A 27222-nucleotide genomic window follows, 5' to 3' on the forward strand; every position below is an offset into this window, starting at 1 on the left:
CTCAGCTCATCCAACATGACTTAAACACACTTTTATTGAACATTTTTACCCATTATAGTATAAGAGGTCCATAGTGTGAATCTGTAGACCTGTGGGTTCCGTGCTTGTTTGCTCTACTTTCTCCTACTGGGTTTGCTGAAGACAGTCTCTGCTCCGGATCGAACGTTACTAAACACGGATGGAGCGACTTTTCCGGCCCGTTCTAAAGGATAAAGAAAAAAAAAACATTAACAGAACAGAGAGATCCAAAACAAACATTAACATTAAATTACACACAAATTACACTAAAGTGGATCAGCTTCCTGAGTTATAAATGTTGTTTAGAGAGGGATAAGCTGAGCGAATTTGTGCATTTCCCAGTTGCCCTCTCAGAAAGGAAAACTGAGCCAGATGTAAAATTAGCCTAGTTTTAACAGTATCTACACCAGGTAGCTAAACCTTTCAATGCTTGTCAGTGGTGGCAGTGTTTTCCACATTTTGGTTTAACATTAAAAATATAGGACCTTTACATAATTTCAGTTCAGGCCTGTGCATTGGCTGTACATTACATACACATTTGTAAACAAATGCAGATCAGCAACACATACCATTTACCATCTTGGATACATTTTGTGTGAAATAATGGTGATATACCTGGCAATAAGGATCTGTTCTGATAAGCAAAACAGTGTTTCAGTTCTATAATTATGTAATAATGTCCCAATGTGCTTCTTTCCAGCTGTCACAGAACAGCTGTGACAGAATTGATGGATGCTTTCTGCATAAATGGTAGATCAACATACTCACTGGGTCATCTTACCCCACTGTTAGGGTGAGGTAAAAAAATCCTATGCAAAAGATCTGTTGCAAAAACATTGCAACCTTAAAACTCAAACTTCAGGATGTCACTTTTTAGGGTAATGGAATATAATTAATGCACATGTCATTTGGAATTTCTGTTATCCGTGACTTGATAATGTATTTAACTCTTGAGAGTTAAACAGTTAAGTGACAATAATTGGTCTACTTTGAGGTGGATGAGTGGCTAGTCTAGAGATTGTTACATAAACACACATTTGTCACTCCCCAGAGTGTATTTGTCCATGTGTCCCAGACTTCAGGGCCTGTGCTACTTTATTTGGAGTGGAAACACCAGCAAGACCAACTGCTCACACAGACACACACAGTTCAAATCCCTTCAGACAAGTAGTTCAGCTCTAAATTTACTCCAAAACTGCAAGGCCCTCAGTGACTTGCACATACCAGCACTGGCCATACACACACACACACACACACACACACACACACACACACACACACACACACACACACACACATAGAAACACTTTGTAAAGCCTATGTTGCAGAGATCAGAAGGTTGTTGCTGAACTCACCGCATTCCTCCATCACCTCAAACGTCTTACTCTTCACTTCTGTTCCAAAAGCCAGCTTATCCCTCGCCCGGATCAGGTCTTCATCTTTTACCTCTGGTCTCTTCATCCTCCCCTCCTCTTCTTCCTCCTGTGGCTGGAGAGAAAGGAAGATTACTATTCCTTCTCTGCTGCAGGGTTCTTTCCTTATTTCTTAAGTTGCTTTCACATACCTTTGACATGCTTGCTGTTCAGGATCTTCTGAATGCTGGATTAATCCAAAACTTTCACTGCAGCCCTGCAGCTTGTAGTTGGAAGTCTCTTTTCCTCTGTTAGTGCATACACACCCTCTTCCGTTCCAAAGGCTGGTCCACACATACACATACACAAACCCTAGGGGACCATAATTCTGTTTGCCAGGGCATGAGTCACTCTTTTACTCCTCCTCCTTGCTCTCTTTGTCTTTTCCCTCCATTCTCACGGTGATGTATGTGATAATGACAGGGTGACGTCTCCTTGTTCCAGCTGGTTCCTTCAGTCCAGCAATGACACACTGTTGTGATCTGATGTGTGCATGTGAGCTAGGGCTCCTGGACTGCTCTCTGAAGTTGTGAGAGAGTGTGTGTGTGTGTTTTAATGCACCACATGTTTTTAATTTGTCTTGTTTTTAGGGCAGTGCGCAGCCTGCACTCTGGTGATTGTCTCATTCTACTGAAATGGCGACTGTACACTATTTAAAATCAAGATGGCAAAGATGTTCTTTGCATAATGTCATAGTAGAACTGTGTTGGGCTCCCTAAACCCTTTTCAGTGCATGATTCTTTATGGAACCATTTGTGTAAATCAGGTGTGTGTGTGAAGAATCTTGCTAAAGCTTATAAAATATACAGCTCCCCAGCTCTAATATAACAGCTAACAGACGCCTGTGTTGATCAACATCACACTGATAAGTGATGTGGGGAGAAAGTGCCATCAACCCACCTCTAAGAGCGAAAAGCCAATTGTGCTCTCTCTGACTCCGGCTGCTGTTGGCAAGAAGCATGACCCCGGGATTCAAACCAGTGATTGTTGGATCATAGTCCACTGGCATAGTGGCATTTCTTGAGTATATTATTACGGTCACCTCATTAATAAGGAAATGAAACATCAGTCTTTCATACTAATTTAAAGTGTAACCACTCCAACATCACAAAACCAATTGTTTTATTCATTGCAATAACTGTGTGTTACTTCGAGGTGTATCCTTAATACCGAAGAGCTTATCAAAAAGGAAAGGAATTCTATTATCTTACACAGGGAGAAGCACAGTTTCCTGCCTTTGGTTATCTGATTGTGGAAAAAACAACAATAAAATGTTATAAAAAAGTCAAATACCAGAACACATTATTAAATATCTAATCTGATTGGCTGTAAAGAGAGACTTCTGTTAGGCGTGTTGAATGTCCATCCATCCATACATCTTCTGATCCTGGACAAGATTGTGGTGGGTCTGGAACAAACCTAGAATCATTGGGTGCCAGACTGTGTTGAATGTATTTTAAGGTAAAAAAATAAAACAATAAAAAAAAACTTGACCAGCCTTAACCAAAAATTCAAAGAAAGTTTATAGATTACCAGTACAGTATTGACAGTATTGCCTAAATTAAACAAGGCAGTATTTGGTCCATAACTGAACAGCACTCACATGTGCAATCATGTGTGTTTTTTGCTGTATTTTGGAAGCAGCTGATTTTTGATAAACTGAACAAGTCCTGTTTCTGTAAGAAACACAACAGTGACCACAACTAGTAAACAAAGTGCTCCAGTGGCAACGTGAACCAGTTTCAGCAACCAGCCGCTATCACAGCAGAACATACTCTGAAATACACACAAAAGAAAAGCAAATCAGAAGCACTGATCTTACATAACACACACACACACATAACTGCTTTCTATTTATCTCCTTACCTCTGAGAAGGCTGTAATGACTGAGCTTATCGCAAGGGTGATTAGCAGAGCAGGATGTGGGCGGAGCCCAGTCAGAGGGGTGTGGCCACTGTACTGGAAGTAACGGTGTATGTAAATTAAACTGTGCATGATTCGCAGACCCATGTTACAGCAGTTTGCCAGGATGAAGCCCACACCCCCCAAAAGCCATGTCAGCCAATAGGAGAGCAGCAGGAAGGATGCAGACAGTGCCAGCATCACCAGGTTATATCTGCAAGCATACAAAAATGATGCATTACTGCAGCTGAAGTGTGCAGACAAAGGTGACAAATAAAACATCAGCAATTCCATAATTTACACACAACACACCTGTCTACCTCCTCCTTGCTCATAGCAGCAAAAACGAAACACTCCGTCACGCCGTTGATGGCTAAAAGCAGTACGTAGAAACTGTAGCACCGTAAAAGAGAAGGCCCTTAAACACACACACACACACACACACACACACACACACACATAAGTAAACTTAATGTCACAATAAACAAAACAATGCACAATGATACTATATAATTGATTGGAATCTGTTGAGATCAGTGAGGTATTTTGATTAGTTTTGAACTGGATACTTACAACTTCACTGTTTAGGTGAAGCTGGCCTACTGCATTAAAAGGACCAAGTTTTATTAATTTCCTGTATTTGTAACTACAGAAATATATGTTTTCTGTCATTTCAATCCAGGTACGTTCAATATCTGAATTTTAGAAGTGTTTATGTTACAAATTGTGGATAGTGTCAATTGCCATATGAGTGCATATCATAGCTGCTGTAATAAACTCCCCATTTTGTTGTGAAATATAGAAGAAACTTTCAAATAGAAAAAGCAGCAATTAAATGTATGAAACTATAAGAACGGATACCAAGTATCATTTTCAGAATACCTGAAATAAAAAGTAAAAAGTTTAAAATTAGTGTTTTTTAATAATATAAAAACAATTTAGTTGCAGATATTGTTCTAAAATAACACAAATATGATGGAAGTGCTGTAAAAAGTAATTGACTGTAATATACATAACTTCTGTACAGAATATATACCGACCACACTTAACAGCAGAGATGGGCTATGCATTAAGACACAGCCCAAAGCAAACATGCAAGTCCATCTCACAATGTCAGAGTGGGCCATCGCATTAATTGGCAACTACAGAAAGCATTTGTTATCAGTTATTGCTGCTAGGGGGGTATTACAGATATCGAAACGAAGGGGGGATATCTTTTCCATACAGTGGGACTGCATGTTGAATACTTTTTTTTTTTAATAAACACATAAAATGTCAATTACATTGTTGTGTTTTTTGTCATGTTGTTTTGTTGTGTTTCTCCTGGGCCCCTTTTTATGCATTATATAGGTATATTGTTGAAGAGGTCATTCTGTGTTTAAAAATATTAGGGGTTCAAATGCTTTTTTTTACTTTACCTGTACCACTGCTCAGAAGTTCCCCTCCGTACATATCCAGGGCCAGGTGAGAATAGGAGTAACCAAATGCAGTGATTATCAGACCGATCAGGAGAACCAGCTTCAGCAGACATTCAAGGACATCTGCTGCTATGGAAACCTCCTCCTGTGGACCAAATACTGTTCATTACTGCCATCCGAGCTCAAATCTAATTGATTTCAGGGCTGAAGGCAGGCGTGTGATTGGTTGTCCTGACCTGCTTTTGATGCCGGGCATCCTGCCCTCGCTCTAAGACTTTAGCGAAGAACACATAGAAACTCTCCTCAATGGGCAGAAACAGAAAGCGAGCCACCATCGAGCCAAGATTGTTTACTATATCATACACTCCTAGAGAAAACACACAAACAGAGAAATTAAGTCTAATGTACAGAATATATGTGATATAAAGTTGCTTTTTATTATGATTAATTCACTCACCCTGGTCTCCAAAGTTAAGCACATTCAGAAAGGTCATTACATAGCGCTCACCTGTAGAATATATTTAAAACAAAGCCCTTTTAGAAATCTAGGAAAACACTCATAACATATAGGCAAAGTAAGTGTATGTTACCTTCTGTTAGTATCTGTTTGAGGAAAGACTGTTTGAAGAAACTCCAAGTAAGTGTGGCAAGCTTCCAGTCTATCAGAGGCTACACACACACATATACACACATACAAGCATCAATCAGCTGACAGCATTTATCTTGGAGTAATTCTTATAATTGTATCATTTTTAATTTATCCAAGTCAAAATAACATGCACTTCAGGGCAGTGGCTTTTTAGACTTATTTGGGGGTAGTATTAGTTCAACTTAAAGGTAAGACAGTTACAGTTACATTGTTTGCCTAAATAGAGGTCAGTGTAGCACAACCTAACACAAGATAAAATGTAACATAAATATTTCCTATAGTTAAACAAATTTACATAAACGTGCTGACACGTGTCATCTTCTCGTATTACTACAGCACCGCCATCTGTGAATTTTATATTTGGACAGCAATAAGACAGATATTTCTAAGAGTCACTGCTAAGTTACATCTAAGGTTTACATGCATCAATAGTCCAGGGAAGGCATTCTACTAGATTCTGCTGTTACAGCCGTTTACAAATAACCCTACCTCTGAGGTGAAGAACTGCGCTCATTCAGCTTGATAATAAACAAATATGCTGGAAACAAAGTTATGTTTTCATTTGTAGCAGAGCATTAATCTTGCTCACATACTTCCTAAATTATTTAGCAAAAAATATTAGGTTGTTCCTCACTTTCCCCTACTTAATGAGATACTTTTAGAAAGTGTGTATTATTTAGTAACAGTATGTATTGTTACAGGGTGCTAAAAAGTGAAGGCTCACCAAATATTTTTCAACTGCATAAAAAAACTTTTTTTACAGTACAATGATTTTGTGCTAACTCTGTTCTAAACTTTTGTTGTTTCATTCTTTGAAGGTATAGTTGGAAAAATTGCTGCTGCTGAAAAAAAGATCATCTCTGATCAGAAACTAACTGTCACCTGTCCATTCCTTCTGGTGGGCAACAGCTGAGAAACATGATGTAGTGGAAAGGCCTTCCTCTCGGCTTCCTTTGACCCAAGGAAATGCAGGAAGTACATGATGTAACAGAGAAGTAGGAACCCTGCATACACACACTACAAACACACACAAGGTTACCAAGATTCAGATCTAGCAAGATAATGGAAATAAACCCACACAACCTATATTCATTTTCACTCTCACCTGGGCAGCAGAGAATATATAGAGACCCCACTTAGGCGCAGAGACCACCAGCACAACAGTAACAAGACACTTAGCAATCATTGCTAGGCTTTCCGCAACCACCTGTTAAAAAGATGATAAATGAGCCCTTCAACTTTTATTATACATATGCAGGTTTTATGGCTCTTGCCAAATTCACTACAGATGAAAGCAAAGATTGTCAGTCTCGCTTGCCTTTAAGCGGACGAGCATGTGTGCATGTGCAAGGACCCAGAGTGGCTCGGCCAGCAACTCCGTAAGAGCAGCCAGGCAGAAGAGTCCCACCGCAGGGACATAATGTGGAACAGTCTCAGGATCTGGAGCCTGGAGGAGCCACCACCACACACATACCAGTAACCCTCCCCAGAGACAGCCTAGTGGCAACCTGGGAGCAAAAATGAGTAAGAGAGTCAAGCATATTCACACAGCTCAGACAGACATCCAAAGACAATACTATGCTTAATGCACTATTTCTGTTTTTAGTCTTACTCATAGTCCTGCTTGCTATGTGATAAGATTCCACTGCAGAACACAAATGTGCTACTGCTGCTATACTTCATTATGCCATCCTCACCGTTGGGACTCTGGAGAAAACTTGAAATCGAACTGAATCCTTTTTTAACCTGGTTAGTTTATGCTGGACATATTAAGCATGATCATATCATAAAAAAAAAGCTATAAACTTTGATCGAAGTAAAGGTACAGTGAAATGTGTCCTCTGCATTTAAAGGTAAAGGTGCACGTATTTGTCACTGTACAGTGTGCACTGCACAGTGAAATGTGTCCTCCGCATTTAACCCATCTGTGGTAGTGAACACACACTCACACTAGTGATCTAGGGGCAGTGAGTACACACATACCCAGAGCGGTGGGCAGCCAACTCCAGCGCCCGGGGAGCAGAGAGGGTAAAGCTCAAGGGCCCAACAGTGGCAGTGGCAGCTTGCCAATTTAACCCACACACACACACTAGTAACCTAGGGGCAGTGAGAACACACAAACCCTGAGCGGTGGGCAGCCAACTCCAGCGCCCAGGGAGCAGAGAGGGTAAAGGGCCTTGCTCAAGGGCCCAACAGCGGCAGCTTGCCGAGCCCGGAAATCGAACCCACAACCCTGTTATCGATAGCCCAGCGCTCTAACCGCTGAGCCACAACTGCCCACAGTGTTGGAACTTTTAGCTGCCTCTAAATCTGGCTACGCCAGTGAGTATCAGTATCAGGAAAATGTTACCAAATATTACCTAAAATAATATGGCATGCCCCCCCCACCTGCAACCCCACCCTGTCCATCACTCTCACCTGAGAGAGAAAACAACACTCACTACCACTGTTAATGACAGTGTGCACAACCTAAAATAAATACACCATTTGCATTTTCAATAACATAGAGGAATGATTCAGACAATAAATAATAATTAATCAATAAATTAATAAATAAATAACTAAAAAAGCCTTAGTTTAATTGAACTTCATCTAATGGGGTCTTTCCCAATTTTCCTCATACTTAGCTAATCACCAAGCTCATTGTATTTGGAGAAGTGAAAGTTAGCATTTTAGGCTTATTATTTTAGGCTTATTTCAAGTCACCCGTCGTGTTACTGACATAATTCATTCATTCATTCATAAAAGACAGATTTTGTATATTTATTTTTTTATATTTACCTTTTCATTTCATTTTACTATTATTTATTTATTGCTATGGAATTCCACATACTTTAAAATGTTGAATCTTGTCTTAAAACACAATAGACATCTGCACTTCTGTAACAGCTGCTTCGTGACAATGCCTGCTCTAAAAAGCGCCACGAAATCACGACTAAACGACTTACGTGAACCACAACAGGTTGATGACTTGTCTCCAGTTACGCCCCGCCCCCTCGCCGCTCAGACACGCCCTCCTGAACGCTTCTCTGGACAGAAACACCAGCGTGGTGTAGAGCAGCATCAACCTACAGCATAAACGCAGTTTGCAGTGAGTCTCACAATACAGACACATCACAAGCAATAACCACAGGTAAGTAGATAAGCCCAGCATGTACTGCAAACACACCTGACGTTCACCACCCCTATTAACTCCTTAGACACGAAGCGCAGAGTAAACGCGTTCAGGAAGAAGGTAAGTAGGCGGAACATCACCTGAAACCAGCATCAGAACAAAAAGCACGAGTCGTGTCATGTCATGTTAAGCTTACTGCTATGCCAAGGCCTGTTTACAGACATATACAATAACACAGCGGGACAGTAGCTGACCTGCAGCAGGACGTTGTAAGATGCAAGAGTTGAAGCACTCTTAAGCACCTCCTCCGAGCCCATGGTGATCTTCACCGTGCGCTCAGCTATCCACGAATTAAAGCAGCTAAACCTCCACGGACAGAAACCGCCTGAAATTATGGATGTTTCCGGTTATCTGTCATCGTACACATCAATACATGCCCTGCTAGTTCAGCAGCGATTATACAAATCTATATAACACTGCTGATACAGCATACAGGCTAGCTGCTTACACGGCATACTTCCTGTTCACCAAGACATACTGCCACAGTCTTTCATAATAAAAGTGCACAGAAAACGTGTGCTACACTGAAATCCGTTGTATAAAACATTAAACACACAAATATTAAGGGTATTATAGTTTGCATATGTGTGAACTGTAGTCGCTGTTATGACCTACACTTCACCAATCCTTTTTAGAGTGTTGTTGCATTGATGGTAATGTCATGAGTAGCTCTTTTGATCTGTCTGTCTGTGATTTAATGTCCAGCAATGACTTAAAATGTTCACTACAGAGATGAATAAAACATCCATCATTAATTATCATGCATTCATCATTAATATAGACTTTAAAGGGAATTCCACCAACTGGTAATCTGTAAACAAAGTTATTTAAAATGGTTTGATGTGAAATGCGCCATTGGAGCCTGGTGGTGATAGAAACCAGGCGTCCAGAGCATTTTATGCCTCTAAAACATGAGTCCATCACACCTACTAAACCCAGCAACAACTTATTACAGATAGGTGGCCTAATGCTTTGGTCAATGTAAATCATGCGTATTTTTATTTATATTATTTTTACTACCACAATGTACCTTTATCAACAAAACTCAATTCATGTGAACTCATATGTAGGCTCACTGGTAATTATTGAATAATAAAAACATTTTTTCTAAACCATTGGTTTCTTTGATCATCACTGGAAACATGCTATAGTTTACTAGCATGAACCATCTTCCATTACTCTACATTGACCTTTTGTATAGTCAATCTCATCAGTTCAGCTATGAATAAATGTTGATATAAATTGTTGTATAAGTGCAGCTTGACAACAGTAGTGGAGCTACACTCGGTCGGAGCTGGGGAGCTCTGGCACTGGACTGTATTTTAGCTTAACGCTATGGGACTTTTATTTTGACATGTCGCTACAGTGACGCGCTGAAAACTTTTAAACGGGAAACATGCGACCTAGTGCTTGGAGTCAAAATATAGGTGGCTAGGCCTTTTCTTGTCATTAAAAAACTGTTAAAGTAGATTTTAATATTTATTCAGCTTTTTCTGGTCCCGTGCTTACGTGTAACGTTGTACTACGTTGCTCACCGTTTCAGTATATTTCTGCTCAGAGCTGCGTTAATGAAGCCTCGTTACTACAAACGTGTGTTCATGACAGGAGCAGCTATCTGACTGAGCTCACAGTGGAGGACATTTAGATCATTTGTGTCTATAACTGGTTCTGGACAGAGGATAAATATGGTGAGTTCCGCAGACATCTTTATCTCAACTGCCCAGAGGTTTCTGTGCAGTGGAAAGAAGAAGAAACGACTTTCTTCATCATCATGCCTAGATGTCGCTATTCAGATGCTGGCAGTGGACCTGGGCCTTAAACCAGCTCTCTTGTATGACAGCAATGCTGCATCTGCAGAACAACTCCTGCAGTATTTAAACCATCTACAGGAGAACGGACTGCTGGCCACAGCACTGCAGGTAGTCTCCATTGATGGAAACAGTCTGGTTGTGAACTCTGAGCTGATGAAGTCACACCTGGCAGAACTGCTCCAAAAAAGAAGCCTCATCACTGTGGACGTGTGTCCCTGGAGAGAGCAGCCCACCATTAGTGACATGGAGAGCAGAACTGAGGAGATGGCCAAAGCCATTTTAGAGTTCTTTATGGGCAAAGTGGACACTCGTTCTTCAGTCTCTGTGTTACCTGAGGAGATGTATGGTCAGTGGAACCTGTGCACTCTGTTTGGGATTCTTCTGGGATATCCTGCTTCTTATTGGTTTGACCAGAGCCAGGGTTTTGAGAACTGTCTAAGAATGACACCCCTCGTGGTCAGTAAGGTTTGGGTTTGCTGGCAGGCAGGTGAGAGAAGGCACAGCAGTTGTCTTTACTCATTCAGTGTTCCTGAGATACTGTGGTCAGATGTCTACACTCATATACAACGATGGACTGCGCTATTAAGAGACAGATTTAGCAAGCAGGCAGTTTTGGCTGATTTCAGTTTTTCAAAGGAAACTGTCATTTTGCCCTCTGTAGCTCTGTGAGTGCTTTACATATGTCTATTCTGCCTGCCACAGATTAGCATCGCCAATTCATGTTGCAGTTCATATAAGTGTTTCAAGCTCTGAGTGCTTGGATGAGGTACAATATAGGGCAGCCAGTCAGAACAGACGTCATTTAGCTTATGTGACTTGAAGGCACAGTAATAAAAACTACCTGTTTACTTTAAGGGATTAAGTGAAGTTGGAAAATGGTTGTGTAAACATAAAATGTGGAAAATTGGGCCATAAGTGGGGAAAAAAAGACATACAAGTTTAAAAGTAGTTTTAAAAATTAGAAAATATTTCTAAGTGATGTTCAGTTCTTTAATAAGGCTCTAATAGCATTAATCAGATGGAAAGTGTCTTAATATTAGGGACACACATTGTGCGAAGAATGCATTGACAATTGTGTAAACAAAAAAGAAATACATTTGGCCTATATTTTAGTTTGATATTTGATTATACCTTTCATTTATTTAACTCTAGAAAAAATGTTTAAGTGGCACTGGGCCACTGCCTGCATTTTATTCATTTTTGTGCATTTCTTACCATACATGTTCAATTTCTCTGTAATGCTAGTCAAGTCCCATTTTCAGCATTTTAAAAATGTCTATGAATCTGCATCAGCAGATATGTACATGAAAAATAACAAGCACACAACTCCCACGTCAGTGAATCCCTATGTAAAATGTTAAATTTTTTAAGCAGGACTAATAAAAGTATGTGGAATCTTCTCTATATCACATATCAGCATTAAAAATACACTGTATATGTTTTTAATGTTTAATTTCTATACATATTATATAAATGTACATAATAATAATATATAATACAGAGCAGACAAGTCCCCACATTCCCTAGTATATGCTGTAGAGATTGTGTATTTAGGGAATAAAGAATCCTCTTAAAATGCAAATAGGGACCTCACAGGGGATGAAAGTGAATGACACCAAATTTAACTGTTAAACTTGATGTATTTTTGATTAAACAATAATAAATACAATAAATACACGTCAAAATGAACAGACCAATCAGTAGATCTTTCAGGTAACAGACAATAAACAGGTTAACAATTCTACCAAAGCCTAACAATGCTTTTATTTCTGATGTTACCTTGATGTTACCCTGAGAGACAAATAAAATCACCATTCATAAAACAGTAACTTTTTATAAAGTCATTATAGAATTTGCTGACATGTTGTAATTTCCAAACATATGTCTTCATGAACAACCCTCAAACTTAACTGTCCCAATTTTTCATCCCTAATTCTGTCCCACTTATATATTTTCATTAAATAAAACCATTAAAACACATTTATCATTAACAGATCAGCCACATAAAGAAGACTGAGTCATTTAACAGCTTTAAAGTGTCTTTTGTTAATTTCATTGAGGTAGAGTCTCTTGACAGACAGTCTAGAACTGAAAAACACAGTTTGACACATTATAGTGGGACTCTTTGTGGTGCTATATAGAGCCATCTACTAAATGTTTTCCACCAATGTAAAGAACCTGTCAGTCAGGCAATGAACCATTCAAGCATCCAAATGATGCCAAGTTGTTGTGGTTCTATATAGAATCACTGCCGTTACTATAGCATGCCCCCATCACCCTTTATTTTTTTTAATAGTGTACTGGTTGAGTGAAGCAAGACTTCAGAGGCAGGAGCAAAAATCCATCTCTTTCCTTGTCTCAGCTAGGATTGAGGGTTGGTAGCACCTCTCCGCAGCGGGCACTCACTTTTAGCTGAGCAAGGTGGTCAGCTCTTGTGGCACCAATGTTCAGAATGGCCACTGGTATTTGTTTCTCGTTGGCTGCTAATAGGAAACGATACCCAGAATACACCTGAACAAAACAGCAGAACAGCCTTAGTAAAGCACCGACTAGACAGTATGAAAACTGATAATCAGACAAATAGTCATAGTAAAACTATAGTAATAAATAATCCAAAAGCATCCGAATACACAAGTTTTATACGTTTTAAAGAATGGCAAAGGAATGGTTTGTTAAAAAAATATAATGAGAATGTTTTTGGGAATTTATTTACACAGATGAAGTTTAGTCTAAGTCCAGTGTTTGATACCAATGGTTTACCGCTATACTGTGGTTGCATTCCCTTTCATTTCACAAGATAGGAGCCAAATTTGTCCACCATGTTGTCAAATTTGCAACCCAAGTCTGCACAGTAGAGACCAGAGGAGGAGCCAGACATGCCTCCTCACTTGGTAGAGCCGCCCCCTTTTCCCAGAACAAGTGTCTCAGACCACCTTTAAGTTTACAGCACAACCTAAAGGACCTAAAGCAAATCTGATTTTCCCCCTTTCATTGCTCAAAAAGTGAAGTTCATGTATTTTATTTACATTTTCAGCAAATTACAAAACTGGAGCTTAGCTCTGTTTGCTGCTGGGATGTACTGAAGCTACTCCAATATAGTTCAACCCTTGATCTCCTGCAAGAGATTCAAAATAATGCTTTAAAAAATATTTGGACTCGGTCCAGACCAGAAAATAAATTTGGTGAGAGCGCTGGCCAAGAAAAATTCTACGAAGTAGGGCTGCAACTAATTCTAACTTTTCCTATTAATCGACGAATCTGATTAAAAATACATTTCCATGTCTTTATTTTAAAATAGAACAATGAATAACAGAGCAAAGTGTGTACAATAATTCAATAATAAAAGAAAAAAAAGAATTAAATTAAATTAAATCAAATGTATTCCTAAATTAAAAATAAAATAATTAAATAATAGAGAAAATAAGTGCATTGCTGATGCAAACACTACACTGTATTGGAGAGAGACAGGATGAATTGCCTGTAGTTTGTCGGTAGTGTCTTCACTCCTACTTAAAACTTGAAGCCTAATCATTAATTACCACCATTGTGTACAAGTTACATGTTTTTATAAAGCACATTTAAAACACTGCTTAAGTGAATTAAACTGATAATAAAAGTAACACACAGAGTGTGGAAGCGAAGTGCTTCCACACATTTTTGAGGATTTAAGCTGAACCTTCTTTTCAGCGTTGGTCATGTTTAATTTTTTGGAACGTATTTACTTCTTGATGTTAAACTTATTTTGAAGATTACGCCTCTACAAATTTGTTGCCAACACTTTTAATAATCGATTATTAGCTAAAATTAGCTGGCTGGCTAACAACTAATTAGATCACATTGGCCCCATTATACTTATATCAGACACACGGATATAAGCAAAAAGCAAAAAGTTTGTAGAGTGTCTGTTAATGCGACCCTCAGCTCAACACAACATGATAAATAAAAGTACAATTAACTAGCTAGTTGCTGACAGTTTGAATACACGATATTAAATATCAAACATGTCTGCATCTGGGGTAAGCCAGCCATAGGTAATGCTAATCTGAATTTTCACCAAATTATTCCTTTAAGTCCTTCAGGCTGCCTTGTATAGCTTATACTGTTGGTCGAACAAGTGAAATGTGTCAAATCAAACTGAAGAAATCTGAGATTTCTTAATGCACTCAATCATTTGGCTCCAGAAGCATAAGAGAGACTCATTTTGTGGTCAGAGACTTACAACCTTACTGAGTAATTGCCATCAGTGCTCACCTGTAGTGAGGATCCAGCCACAAGCAGAGCATCGCACTCAGCCAGCTTGTCATGCACAAACTGCACAGTCGCACGATCCACTGTATCACCGAAAAACGTTACTTGGGGTTTGAGGATGCCACCACAGGCCTGGCACGCAGGTACCCTGAAGTGCAGCACCTGCTCATCCTCCAGCAGTACGTCTCCGTCCGGTGCCACTGCCCCTGCACTCACTTCCCAGCCAGGGTTCAGAGCAGCAAAACGATTCTGCAACTCCTCACGGGCAGTCTGCTGACCACATCCCAGACACATCACCCTGGCATATACACAAACAGTGATTATGTCCAAACACTAGTTAAAAACCATGTTTAAAAGTAAAGAAAGACTTTTGACAGGTGCTGAATAAGGACGGCGTGTCCAATCCTGGTCGTGGAGAGTTTAGCTCTCATCAATCCATCTAGCTCTAATATTCAGATAACTTGAAGGCCTTTATTACCTAGTTTGTTAGAGGTAGTATCTACCATCCTGTCTGCTTTTAAGACAAGAAAGCTCAGTTGACTGTCTTATGTAAAAGGCAAAGTTATGAACAGCATAAAGCTGTATATTGACATATATTCTCTCTTACCTGTGGGAACAGCCGTGCAGCTCGGTCAGCCCCTGGTGTCCTGCCTTTGAATGCAAGGCATCGACGTTCTGAGTGACAAGCCAATGAACTTTGCCTTTCCTCTCCCAGTCCCTCAGGGCATAGTGAGCTGAATTGGGCAGGTGGGATGAGAACTGTGGCCACCCCACATAGTTCCTGGCCCAATAGCGCTGCCGGGCTTTAGCGCTGCGCACAAACTCTGTGTGCTGCATGGGCCGGCGGTCTGTCCGTGCGTACAACCCAACACCCTCTGAACGATAGTCAGGGATTCCAGACTCAGTGGACAGTCCTGCGCCAGTCATCACAAAGAGACGTGAGGCTTGCGATACAAATGTCTGGAGCTGCTCCAATGTGCTCCTGTCAACTGAGCTGCTGGCTGGAACAAAACGAGGAGCTGAAGAGGCCCGCCTTCGTACTGCCACACACACAGGCAGAGATCGCCATGATGGTAGCACCTGGAAGCACACTGGATATTAGACTGTGCTTAAAGAAATCATGTATAGACATGGTTTTCTGCTTACCCTAATGGTAGTCTGATAAAAAATGAGATGTTTCTGAAGAGTCTCCCTTTAAATGAACAAGATTAATGTGAGATTACCCCCTGAATCTAGAAATGTGAATACTGTACAGCTGGTCTGGAAATATCATGTATTCATCTTATAAACATTACAATAGTCCTCAGGCCATAGCCTGTCAAAGTCATAATCAGAAGAAAACACTACAATGTTGATTTTATATATAAACCCTATGAATGCAATGCAAATACAGCACTTTACAGTGAAGTTCTCAGAAAGCTATTTGGATCTCAGCACTCACTTTACCAATCAAGAGCAAACCAGACTAAATGTCTGAGGTTTAACCGGATAAGACCGGATCCTCCAAAATCCTCTCTAACGATGTTCTAATCATCTGCAGCTAATGTGGGGCACCTGATTTGACTTTTAGGCATTTGAAGTACTAATGAATGTGGAGGTGTACTAACTCTTTCCTCACAAGAAAATAGTATTTTTCTTCATTACATTTTACAAAGTATTTTAATAACATTTCTTCAGTTCTGCTTAGTTATATTACTACCATCTCTCAATATTGTTCAAGTGAAGATTAAATGTCCAGATTTTTTTATATATTCAAAAAGACAGAGGTTTTCATGGGGTGTTCTAATTTGATTGTATGAGTAATGAGTAAAATATTCACAGCTTTGATTAACATGTCCCAAAATGGGCTTTAATAAAATAAGCTTCATTTCTCTTAATGTGACAGATGGGTGGAAGCACACAAAATGTGAATCATAAGACAAAAGTCCTACAGGATTTCAGTTCATTTACAACAATACAACTTCAACACAACACAATCGTGTGGACTTTAGATCCAATCTAAAGAAATTCCTGTTTTGGTGAATGATTAGTGTAAAGAAAGCCCTTAAGAGTCACATCAGTTAGTGAGGAGGCTGAAGTTGGCTTCTTGGGAGAATCTCTCGTTCCACCTTAAATCATGCTGCAGCCTGAGACGCCAGAATGTCACTGCTGTACAATTTAAGGTGAGAAGACAATTACAAAACGAAGACAACGTCCTCACTATGATGTGCTAAATCCCAGTTAGCACAGCTCAGCAGTGAGGTAGCTATCTTCTTTCTCTTCGCGTTGAAGTCCGAGACCCAGACTACACGACATAACAGCACTGCACACTGACTGTTTCCATAACTCGCGACGTCCAGCCTGCTTGACATACAGCAGTAAACCGCACTGCCTAACCTTTTAAAAATGCAAATGACATTTAAAAAAATCCAACAGGAATCTTACCATTGACGTCGTTTAATGTCTGTTAATATTATACTGCGTGTCTGTCACAGCAGTGAGCTGAAGTTTAAAAACTTACCGAAACTGGGAACATTATCCACACACTCTCCTACACGGCGTCTATTGCTTGGGACTGATGGATCAGGTCGTAGACGTCATTTCCGCCTCAGAAACTGCGTGTGCATTCTGGGAAATGTAGTACTGTAGCATTTTACAGTTTGTGAACAAATACTGGATACAGGCAGATGGAGATCCTACAAAATCACTACTGAAGTCGATTGTTTTAGGATTATTTGTCATTTTTAAGGCCGTAAATGCATAACAACAGTCAAGATCACAAGAATAGGAGTAATTTATTAAGCAGCAGACAGATTAAAAATATACATATATACAGGATGCCACATCCTGTCTTCCGGTTGTTCAGAATATGCTGCACACGTCTTGGTTGCAGAACTTCAGAATGTCTGTTAAATAAACATAAATAATAATTATAATAATAATAATAATAATAATAACCGCTTACACAATGTTATATACATCACACACAGGGATATGTTTACAGTAATACATTGATCAAGTATCATAATTTAATCACAAAAAGGTAATGCTAATATTCATCAAGCAATATCTAGAAGATCTAGAAGAATGTGTGTGTGGTTGTGGTCACACCTGAATGTGTGCAGTTAAAGATGCTTTCTGCCTGTGAATAAAACTCCTCTCCCAATATAGAGCGGTAGTCTTTATGGCTGGTGTGGACCAGACACTGTGTAGCATCTTTAAAGAGCAGGTCACTTTCACCATACTGCTGAGACTCAAACATGTGAAACTCAGAATCTGGACGGGCTGCAGTGGCTTCCTAGAGGAAGAAAATCAAAGATCACTGTTTTTTACACTCAGGTTTTCAGAAACTTCAGAAAGCAACTAGATCATGTTTAATAGTTGAGGCCTGCATATTATATTAGTTTATTATATTATATTATTATGGTGTAGGCAATGTTATTATATTATTATTGTTTGGTATCTGCAGAAACCATCAATTAATATGCATGAGGCCTTCGTTATAGAACTCTTAATGGAATTAAGAACTTAATGTCGAGACCTGTGACTTCATGAGGAAGTCGTAGATGCGAGCGGTGAGTACGGGCCGTGTCATCACAGTGCTGGGTGGGATGGCTCCCAGGTTACAGCTCTTCCATTCTGTCAGCGCAGCCCGCCCTCCATCCCCACACAACAGCTCAAAATCCCAGACAAGCCAACCCTCGGCCCAGCCACTACTGTTCAGATCTGCACATTAAACATTATGAGAATTATATAAATGGAGAATTGATGGCAACTAAACTCTTGCTGTCGCGACAAAACCTTGAAATTTATACTGGTCCAAATGTCTCACAATTTAAAGGGCAAAATGAGCACAAATGAGCATGACAATATGTTTAACCCCTTACAAATCCAGATGTATTATTCAGTTAATAATCTTGAGGCTTATTGCAGAGTAACTACTATGAATCACTTCAGTCTCTACTTTAGGAGCTTAATTGCAAGCTTAACTGGGTTGATGTCTGGTCACATTGTCTATACCAAATGCTTATGCAATGGCTTCTTCCTTTTCTCAGATTCTAACTGCTTGTGTTTCATAGACAATTCTCTGGTCTTCGTGTAGGTTTATTCTTGTTAAACAACAAATGCAGTGTTTACAGGCAAAACTCAGGGCTCATACCAAGAGTAGACATTCAAAGCCCCAAGCATTGGACTGTAAAGCAGTAGAATTGCATTCTCTGGAGTGATCCAGTACCTTTGGGATGATTTAGAGTGGTGTTTGTGATGCTTATTATTTAACATTGCTAATTCTCTAGGATGGCTGAATGCCATTCAATCCTCACAACAGTGTTTTAAACCCCCTTGGATTACCAAGTGTCTACACACTTTTGGAAATAAAGCATTCTTCTTTGAATGTTTATACATAACAGTGTTTTTTGAGAACTATTAAGAACCATTTATGAGTACAACTTTGAGAAACTAGGGGGGAATGGGATCACCAGAAGCAATCAACCTGTAGCAAACTGTTGTATGCCACCTTTTACTATCACAGTCCGACTTACATTTGATATTACTCTCCAAGTTGTGGTGTTCTATAAATGCAACATCTCCATAGCTTTTCCCACTTGGGTCTCCAACCAGACACCTAAAACAGAGTAAGCATTATAACGTAATTCTAGCAGACATGGATGGTGCTGTGAGCGTGACTGTGTGGAGGGGCATGATAAACAACAGTGTTCTCTCACCTCAGTGCTCCCATGTTTCCATAATAGCGTTCATTGTGGTTGTCAGAGCAGCGTTTGGTGGCAGCTTCTTCGGTCCCACCTAAGCACACTTTACACAGGTTGCCCTGACCTCCTGGCAAACAGCCCTTCCAAAACACCTCAGTGTAGACTGAATAAAACAGACACATCACCAGCTTAACAGAACACTTAAATTACACCACATTAGTTATTCTGAAAGACATTTCCATAAAATAAATACTTTATATACAATTAATATAGTGATAATATAATATATAATTGATGACCTATAAAAAACTGTAGTACCTTTATCTGGTTCACAGGAGGCACTGTTGTTATGTTCAGTGCTCAGTGTGTGTTTGGCAGGCAGTACCCAACCAGCAGGACTGTACATGTGTCCATGGCAGGAACGTCGACCACCCATATTACCAAAATATACATTTCTGCTAGAGCGCCGTACCACTGCCACACCATACACTGATGGCAAGTCTACAGGGTCAAAAAGGACATTCTATCATCTTGTACATCAATAGCCATAACATTAAAACTGTGAAAAACATTGATTACCTTGTTACAATGGCACCTGTCAAGGGGTGGAAATATTAGGCAGCTAGTGAATAGTCAGTTCTTGAAGTTGATTTGTTGAAAGCAGGAAAAATGTCTAAGTCTAAAGATCTAAACCGCCCCTCTTTTTTGCACAAAAGGCCAAACTGTCATAGCTTTGGGACCAGCAGGACTTTAAGGATCTGCTGCTAATGTCTTGGTGCCAGATATCACAGGACACAATGTACGCAATATCTACTGTCTTATGTGTTTGAAATGTGAATGATGGCACCACTTAAAGGGTAGCTAATTTCTAGCTGAAATGAATGAATGATTTTGTTTCTAGTAGAATATCACATGTCCACTATTTCTGTAATAAAAGCAGTTCTGAACAGCACATTTTGTGCAATATTGTATCTTTTAGTGCAAAAGCTTTTAGACTAGAGGTTTTAAATTCTTTAGACCCTGGGCGTAATACATCAGCAGGTTTTACACATGGCCCAGGCCTGTGTGCTAGGATCCACCCCACTCCCGAAAGCCCCACTCCCGAAAGTAATGTAGTACTTCTCCTTCAGAAGTACTACATGTAAAAAATGCTGTTATCTAGTACATGGGTTCACTCTCACCATTTACCTTTAGTCTCAAAATGGCCTTCTTCTCCTTGAGTGAATTCACACTTATCACCTTATAGACAGAATAGTCGAGAACACAATATCAAAAAAATATATATGAAAGATATCATAAACCTGCACAAAATCAACAGGGAATCCACACTGTACATGGGATTTTGTTTACCATAGTATTCGGTCACTACAGGTACAAGGCCACACTTCCCAGCGATAAAAGTGTGTGTAGCATCCAGTGACACAGCATCTACTTCGTCCCTCTGTAAGTTAACAGAAGGGATAAACGTCAACTGATTGTGTGCTTCATCTGATTATAATAATAAACAGTACTGAATACCATCTCAGCATGTGACTCTGGGCATCTCTATAAAGGACAGAACACAGAGCAGTGATGTTACAGTGATGTACAGAAGTATAAGCCACAACAGGACGTTCAGACTACACAGTCTGACTGGCTTAAAAGTGTTGCTAAGCATGTGTGGTCATTTGTGGTGACAATGTTTTTTTAAATAAATAATAAAAATTCTTCTTCTTATATATATTTTTTATAACTTGCCTCACAACATGCTCTTCCGACCATATATTGTGGATAGTTAGTGCATAAAGCAGCATTATCTAAGAATCTGTATTTCTTGTTCCTTGGCCTGCTGTCGGGAAGTATAATTTGTGCTGAGCTTTTATTAAAGAACATGCTTATAGGCAATAGGACAAGCTGAGAAATACAATTCAGCAGTGAAAGAGACATGTTGTTCTGCCATCTTCACCAGTTACATAGTGTAGTATCACACTTGAAATACGAAAGGGAGTTCTCTTAATGCTCAATAAATTACTCTAATGGTTCCACATATGTTCAAGCAATTAAGTTTAGTCAGCTACATTAGCCCACAGCTAGCTTTGTTATACTGGACCTTGATCTTCTCGATGCAGTCACTCATGGATGAGGCTCTCACACACACCAGAGGATCTGATTTAATGCTGAGAGCCCACTGCTCACACTTCTTCTGTTCAGCATAACTAATACAGCACCACCTCACCACACTGTCCTCCAGTGAACTGCCTAACCACACACACATACACAAAAATGTTATAATGATAACCGAAGGAGAGATAAAAATAAATGTGTATGAAAATGTTTTCACACATAATTGCATCATATATGCCATCTACAGACACAGCAGGTTGGGTTAGGAAGTACCTTCATGTCCAAGGCCCTTGAGCAAAGCCACATAGTCCAGTCCCAGAACTTGACTGATGTCCATGTCTTCTTGCAGGATCGACAGTTTGTCTGTCACGTCGCTAAAGAGCAAGTCAGTCATGCCGTAAACTGATGAATTAAAAAGCTGGAACCGCTGACGTTCTCTCCCCCTCCAGCCAAACACCATCTAATAAACAGATTGAACTGTTAGAAAGACACTGAAAAGGATGAGGAGAATAAAAAGAGACCATTTGGCAATTAAATTCAGTGCACACTGACTGGAGGAGATGTTACCTGAGAAGCTGCTAGGAACTTGCGGGCAGTCTTGCGGTTATTCAGCCGCGTGACTACGCCTCTACCAGGGCCACGCCCGAGATTGCACTTCTGGTACTTGCTGAGTGGAGCGCGAGTCCCATCTGTACACAGTAACCTGTACTCATCCTTCTCACTGTCTGTAGTGAGAAAATAGGAGACAACAGGGGCAACTGTTACTGACCAGCATTAAAGGGGGAATATCTTTCTCATATCTCTCTCATATGAAAGAGAGAGAGAGAGAGAGAGAGAGAGAGAGAGAGAGAGAGAGAGAGAGAGAGATTCTTATTGATTTGGTTGTGTTTGTGTTTTGTTCTACCAAAAACCTTGCTACCTTGGTTCCCCTCAAGGTCCCCCCCTTACTGAAAAGAACTGATTAATGTGAATAATGGTGAATAATGTCTACAACTGAGTAGTCTGTGTTAGTAATAATCATTTTAGTAAGAGTCTGTGAAGTGACCAAGCTCATCAGCAACCAGATGAAGCAGCAAAAAAGACCAGGACCATAACATAACATAACAATAAGCAGATATTGTGTTAACCATCTATGCTGTCCAGAGCTGTATGATCCACAAAAGCCACTTCTCCTGCTCCAGCTTTTAGGCACCTGAGAGAAACAGAAAGAGTGGGAGCGAAGGCATTACAAATGGGGGAATAGCAGAACTGACTACCCAGGAAGGTCTCCCTGTAGACAATGCAATTATTTTTAAACATCATCAAGATCTAGAATGGGAGACTTTGTGCAGTTAACACAAAATTGCCAGTTTATTAGGCAAATATATCTAATAACATGTTGCACAATCCTTTGAATCCTATAGTCTACAGGAACTAGTAGTCAATGGTAGTGTTTTTGCTTTTTGTGCCTTTTGTTGTTGTGTGAGCAAGGTGCTTGAACTGGCACAACAGATGCTATAAACACTGATTCAGATTACACACACAGCGCTTATGTGTACACAGCACATATGTTTATAAGTATATATATATTGTTGCTGTCACACAAAAACCATGTAGCTTCAAAACAACAACTTTACAGGGGAAAGTTTGCTGCAAATGTAAGGAACAACTGTCGGATTCAAGTGAAAAACTGGGCAAAAATGGAAAGGTTTTTGCATGCCGGCGACAATAAGTTTATATGTTCACTGTTTTTTTATCGACAGATTACATAATTTGATTACAAAAACAAAGTACTATATGGGTTTACTATAAGAACAAAAGTATTGGGACACTTGCTCATTCAGTGTTTCTTACAAAAAGAGCTTATCCTGCTTGTTGGTGTAACTGTCTGTACTGTCCAGGGAAGGCCTCTACTAGATTTTGCACTGAGGATTTGATTGAATTCAGTGACAACAGTGTTAGTGGGGTCAGAATACTGGATGATCACCACCCCAACTCATCCCAAAAATATTGGACAGAGCACCATTATTCCAGAGAACACAGTTCCACTGCTCAACAGCTCAATGCTTTACTAAGGTAGGTGTCAAACACAATTAGAAACGCGATCAGATTATAATAACTGGTCTAAAGATTCTGTTACTGGTTACATTTTTAGTCACATATTTATTACATTTGTAATCATTACCTGAGCGCCCCTTGATTGTTGTAGAAAGGTTCACTGTGAGAAGTCTCACAGTGGAAGTTTTTCTGGGGGTTAAATGACTTTTGACCCCTGCACTGGGAACACAGGCTGAGTGCCATGGCAGCTGCTCCAGGCACACAGCTGGCACTGAAGAAGGCACTAACCGCTGACAAAAGACAGACATTTTTAGATTATACAGCCCATATCAAAAAGTGGATTTTTCTATACTGAGAACAATCCTCAGTCAATACAGTAAACATCTATACAAGCTAAAACAACCCAACAACCCTGCTTTGGATTCATCATCGTATTGATTTTACAACCATGAACGCATTTATAGGCACCCTTTCAGCCTAGAGCTGTCTGGCCACTTTATGTTAAGGGATAGGGTGTGTTGTTAATGTAGCAGATAATAGGATGGAGGATGTGGGAGACATGATTAAACAATTGCTAATTACTGTCGGGAAGTAAAATATAATTTGTAAGGAGTGGCAGCATTTTGTTTACACCCTTCAAGATTCATTTTCATATAGTTATTTGTGTTACAAAGACACAAATTCTAAAAGGGTCATGTAAAAATGAATTGCAAATCACAATAGGAATTTAGAGACAAATAATGGGAGACCTTTAAGGTGAGGCCAGTTGTCCAACCTTTCTACATAACGGTCTCAACTAATTACCCTGACTGAGAGGCTGTTCCTCAGCCCAGTGTAGGTAGTTGCGGGAAAGAAGGTGCCCTAAAGGCAGACTCCAGCCTGCAGTCCATCGAGCTCCACTGTGACAGCTCCTTATTCCCTGCAGGGAGCGGATGTCTAATGAGCTAGAGCTCCTCACCACTGCCACAGCCAGAACACAGCCACCTGAAAAAGAGCATGTGAATAATGCAGAGTAACAAGCATGCAGGAAAAACTCTCTAAAAGTACCTGGATTTCTGCATTGATTACTAATGAAATACAGTCTGGTCATTATCCAAGCAACAATTATAGACAAACACAATCCAAATAATATAACTAACAACACGCAAACAGTTGTACTGTTCGTGTCTTTTATTGAGCACACAGAGTAAATATTCACGGTGCAGGCTAGAAAAAGAAAGTGAATTTTCAAATTTATTAACCTGTAGATCCTTGTTTAGCAGCAGTCACAGCTACCAAACGTTTCCTGTAGCTGCAAATTAGGTTTGCACAACATTGAGGAGAAATTTTGGATATTTTAATATTTTTGTGTGCACAGTCCTACAGCATCTCAATAAGGCTGAGGTTAAGCCTCTGGCCATTCCAAAACACAATTCTTCTTCTTCCATGCTTTAGTTAATTTACTTGCCTCATTGTCTTGTTGCATTACCCAACATCTCTTTTTTAAAGACATGGGCCGCTACCCTTACTCTCTTCTGTAAAATATTTAATACCCCTTTAAATTATTTTGTTCTCCTAATGATTACAAGGAATCAGTGCTCTGAGGCAGCAAAGCAGGCCCAAACCATGATTCTCCCTCCACCATGCTTTATAGTTGGCATGACATTTTGGTGTACAGTGTCACCCCTCCCCCTCCAAACTGATCAGTGTGCATGACTTCCAAAAAGTTCCACTTTTGTCTCACCTGACCACAAGCATTATGGAACAAACAGGTGGTCTTAGGCAAACTTGAGATGGGCTGCAATGTTTTTCGCTCGGACAGAAATGGCTTCTGTAGTGATGTCCTTTTAGTTTCAGTGTTACTGCATTCTTGTCTGGTCAACATGTCTGGTCCTGTGGTCAAAACTGACCAATGATGAATAAAGGGTGGATGAAAAATTGTGCAGTATCAGGTGTGCTACGGTCTGTAAATGTATACATACATAGTGAATCTGTGTGGGCAAGGTCGGTAGACATTCCAAACCCAGTCAATGAAATTGCTACAAAAGATGGTAAGTGTCTTTCTTACCATCAGTATAGACCTCTTTGGCGACTGCCATGAGACCAAACTGCTTTACTGCGGAGTAAACCTCTCCTGCGTCCAGAGTGACCAGGTCAGCTTTATTAGCCTGATAGGAAGAGAGATGAGCCAATGCTTTACATTTAGGACCTGCTGAGACATCACCATCATGGCCACCTCAGAACTAGATCTAAGGGTACTAAGCGAGCTTGTTAACTATAGGTGATGTTACAAAATATGACTATAGTATAGCATTCTGTAGTATAAAAAGAGTGTATTAAAATAGAAACCCACCCGTATCCTATTGATGCAGTCTGCTGTGCTGTAAGCTTTTACACAGGACAGTCGTGCAAAGGCTGTGACTGCAACAGGAGGTAAAACAGCTACTAGTGCTTTAGCCAGGTCTGCACACTTCCTCTGCTCTGCTTCGGATACTGTACACCAGCGCATCTTCTTACCTGTGTGGAACACCCACACATATGCAACAGCTGAATAATACCCATGTTGAATTTCCAGGACACTATAAACTGGATTGACAAACTAGGGTTCCATAGAAGAGCCATGTTTGGCTTCATAAATAACTATTTTTTATTCATTTATTTTGTGAAAGAGATGTAAGTGTAAAGAACCACTTCTTTTAACCTTTACAAGGTTCTCACATGTCTCTTTTACAAACATTTGGAACCAAAAATGGTTCTTCTATGAGATCACTCAAAGAACCCTTTGTTGCACCTTTATTTTGTAAAAGAGTTGGATCCCTAAGGAAACTATAACTAGATCAGATCTGCCCTATGTGTTCAAATGTATTGAGCTACCTGCAAACCAAACTGAAATCTGAGCAAAAGGAGGACAAATTCATTTGCTGCAGTAACATTCTCTACTCTTTTAAAAAGGTTGATTGTATTCAGCCATATAAACAATTGTATGGTCAGATGTACTGATGTTCTGGATCACAAACCCTTTAACTCAACCTGAAGGATATGATGCTTGATCACTCCAGAGAATGCAGTTCCACTGCTCCTCAGCCCACATTTTGGAGGGCTTTATACCCCTCTAGACTATGCCTGCCATTGGCACAGTCACCTCAGACTCATCCATGGCTGCTCAAAAACATCCCAGGTTATTGACAATGAAATAACTACACATGCTGAGTGAGTGAGTGATGAGGTAATACATTTGGACATGCAAGGTCAGATTCCCAGACCCAGATTATCAAAACACTGATAATGCAGTTTAGTCCAAGACTACAGCCAAATGCTAACCTTAGAAGAACACAGGGCTTTCTAAAAGGTAAGCTTCGAGTTTCAATGAGTAGACAGACTCACAGATTAACATTTTTTAGAAGAAGACTCACTGCATATTCTTTCTACAGAGGTACTGTAAAATAACTATATCTGTTATCTATTTTCCTCCATCAAGTCCACAAAAAGCAGGTCTAGGTCTATAGGTACATACATTAAACAAGTAATAATAAGTAATAAGTAAAGGTACAGTCCTGCCAGTTTCATTGCAGTGACAACTGCATACTTACCCCAAGTGGCTGTACAGACATAGAAAATGATGAGAAGTCCACATGTCCCCTTCATAATGGCATGATCTGGTAAGAAAGATCCTGCAGCAAGCTAACTAACGAAAAAGAGAGCAGCCTGGCTGTCTGTGCTTGGTCTGGGCTCACTCTCCAAACTGTTGGGCAATAAGTAAGTGTTTTCATAGTGAAAGTTCT

At 39.9% G+C, this 27222-nt stretch overlaps 5 protein-coding genes across 5 annotated transcripts; 1 reads left to right on the top strand and 4 right to left on the bottom strand.

Annotated features, from left to right (window-relative positions):
• Positions 1-16: 16 nt before the first annotated feature.
• Positions 17-1935, bottom strand: mustn1a (musculoskeletal, embryonic nuclear protein 1a). Its single transcript, XM_072684529.1, has 3 exons — positions 1583-1935; positions 1374-1506; positions 17-202 (listed from the first exon to the last, which is right to left on the bottom strand). Exons 1-3 carry the CDS (start codon positions 1589-1591, stop codon positions 114-116), a joined length of 231 nt encoding a protein of 76 aa, XP_072540630.1. The 5' UTR covers positions 1592-1935; the 3' UTR covers positions 17-113.
• Positions 1936-2929: 994 nt separating this feature from the next.
• Positions 2930-9043, bottom strand: rft1 (RFT1 homolog). Its single transcript, XM_072684528.1, has 13 exons — positions 8769-9043; positions 8569-8654; positions 8348-8467; positions 6718-6907; positions 6505-6606; positions 6282-6416; positions 5341-5419; positions 5208-5258; positions 4987-5117; positions 4751-4895; positions 3645-3750; positions 3297-3546; positions 2930-3206 (listed from the first exon to the last, which is right to left on the bottom strand). The coding sequence occupies exons 1-13, from the start codon at positions 8829-8831 to the stop codon at positions 3042-3044; spliced, it is 1623 nt and encodes a 540-aa protein (XP_072540629.1). The 5' UTR covers positions 8832-9043; the 3' UTR covers positions 2930-3041.
• Positions 9044-9975: 932 nt separating this feature from the next.
• c7h1orf74 (chromosome 7 C1orf74 homolog) lies at positions 9976-12451 on the top strand. Its single transcript, XM_072684531.1, has one exon. It carries the CDS (start codon positions 10260-10262, stop codon positions 11052-11054), a length of 795 nt encoding a protein of 264 aa, XP_072540632.1. The 5' UTR covers positions 9976-10259; the 3' UTR covers positions 11055-12451.
• sirt4 (sirtuin 4) lies at positions 11605-17180 on the bottom strand. The gene is made up of 4 exons (XM_072684530.1): positions 17134-17180; positions 15241-15713; positions 14637-14931; positions 11605-12896 (listed from the first exon to the last, which is right to left on the bottom strand). Exons 1-4 carry the CDS (start codon positions 17146-17148, stop codon positions 12744-12746), a joined length of 936 nt encoding a protein of 311 aa, XP_072540631.1. The 5' UTR covers positions 17149-17180; the 3' UTR covers positions 11605-12743.
• A 208-nt stretch (positions 17181-17388) lies between these two features.
• Positions 17389-27138, bottom strand: sxph (saxiphilin). The gene is made up of 17 exons (XM_072683094.1): positions 27031-27138; positions 25794-25957; positions 25509-25608; positions 24266-24445; positions 23589-23751; positions 22552-22616; positions 21992-22149; positions 21698-21884; positions 21411-21559; positions 20672-20762; positions 20510-20560; positions 19640-19822; positions 19337-19484; positions 19154-19236; positions 18154-18338; positions 17724-17910; positions 17389-17518 (listed from the first exon to the last, which is right to left on the bottom strand). The coding sequence occupies exons 1-17, from the start codon at positions 27083-27085 to the stop codon at positions 17475-17477; spliced, it is 2193 nt and encodes a 730-aa protein (XP_072539195.1). The 5' UTR covers positions 27086-27138; the 3' UTR covers positions 17389-17474.
• Between the last annotated feature and the right edge of the window lie 84 nt (positions 27139-27222).

This window comes from Salminus brasiliensis, chromosome 7, assembly GCF_030463535.1.
Source record: "Salminus brasiliensis chromosome 7, fSalBra1.hap2, whole genome shotgun sequence".
Classification (NCBI taxonomy): Eukaryota; Metazoa; Chordata; class Actinopteri; order Characiformes; family Bryconidae; genus Salminus; species Salminus brasiliensis.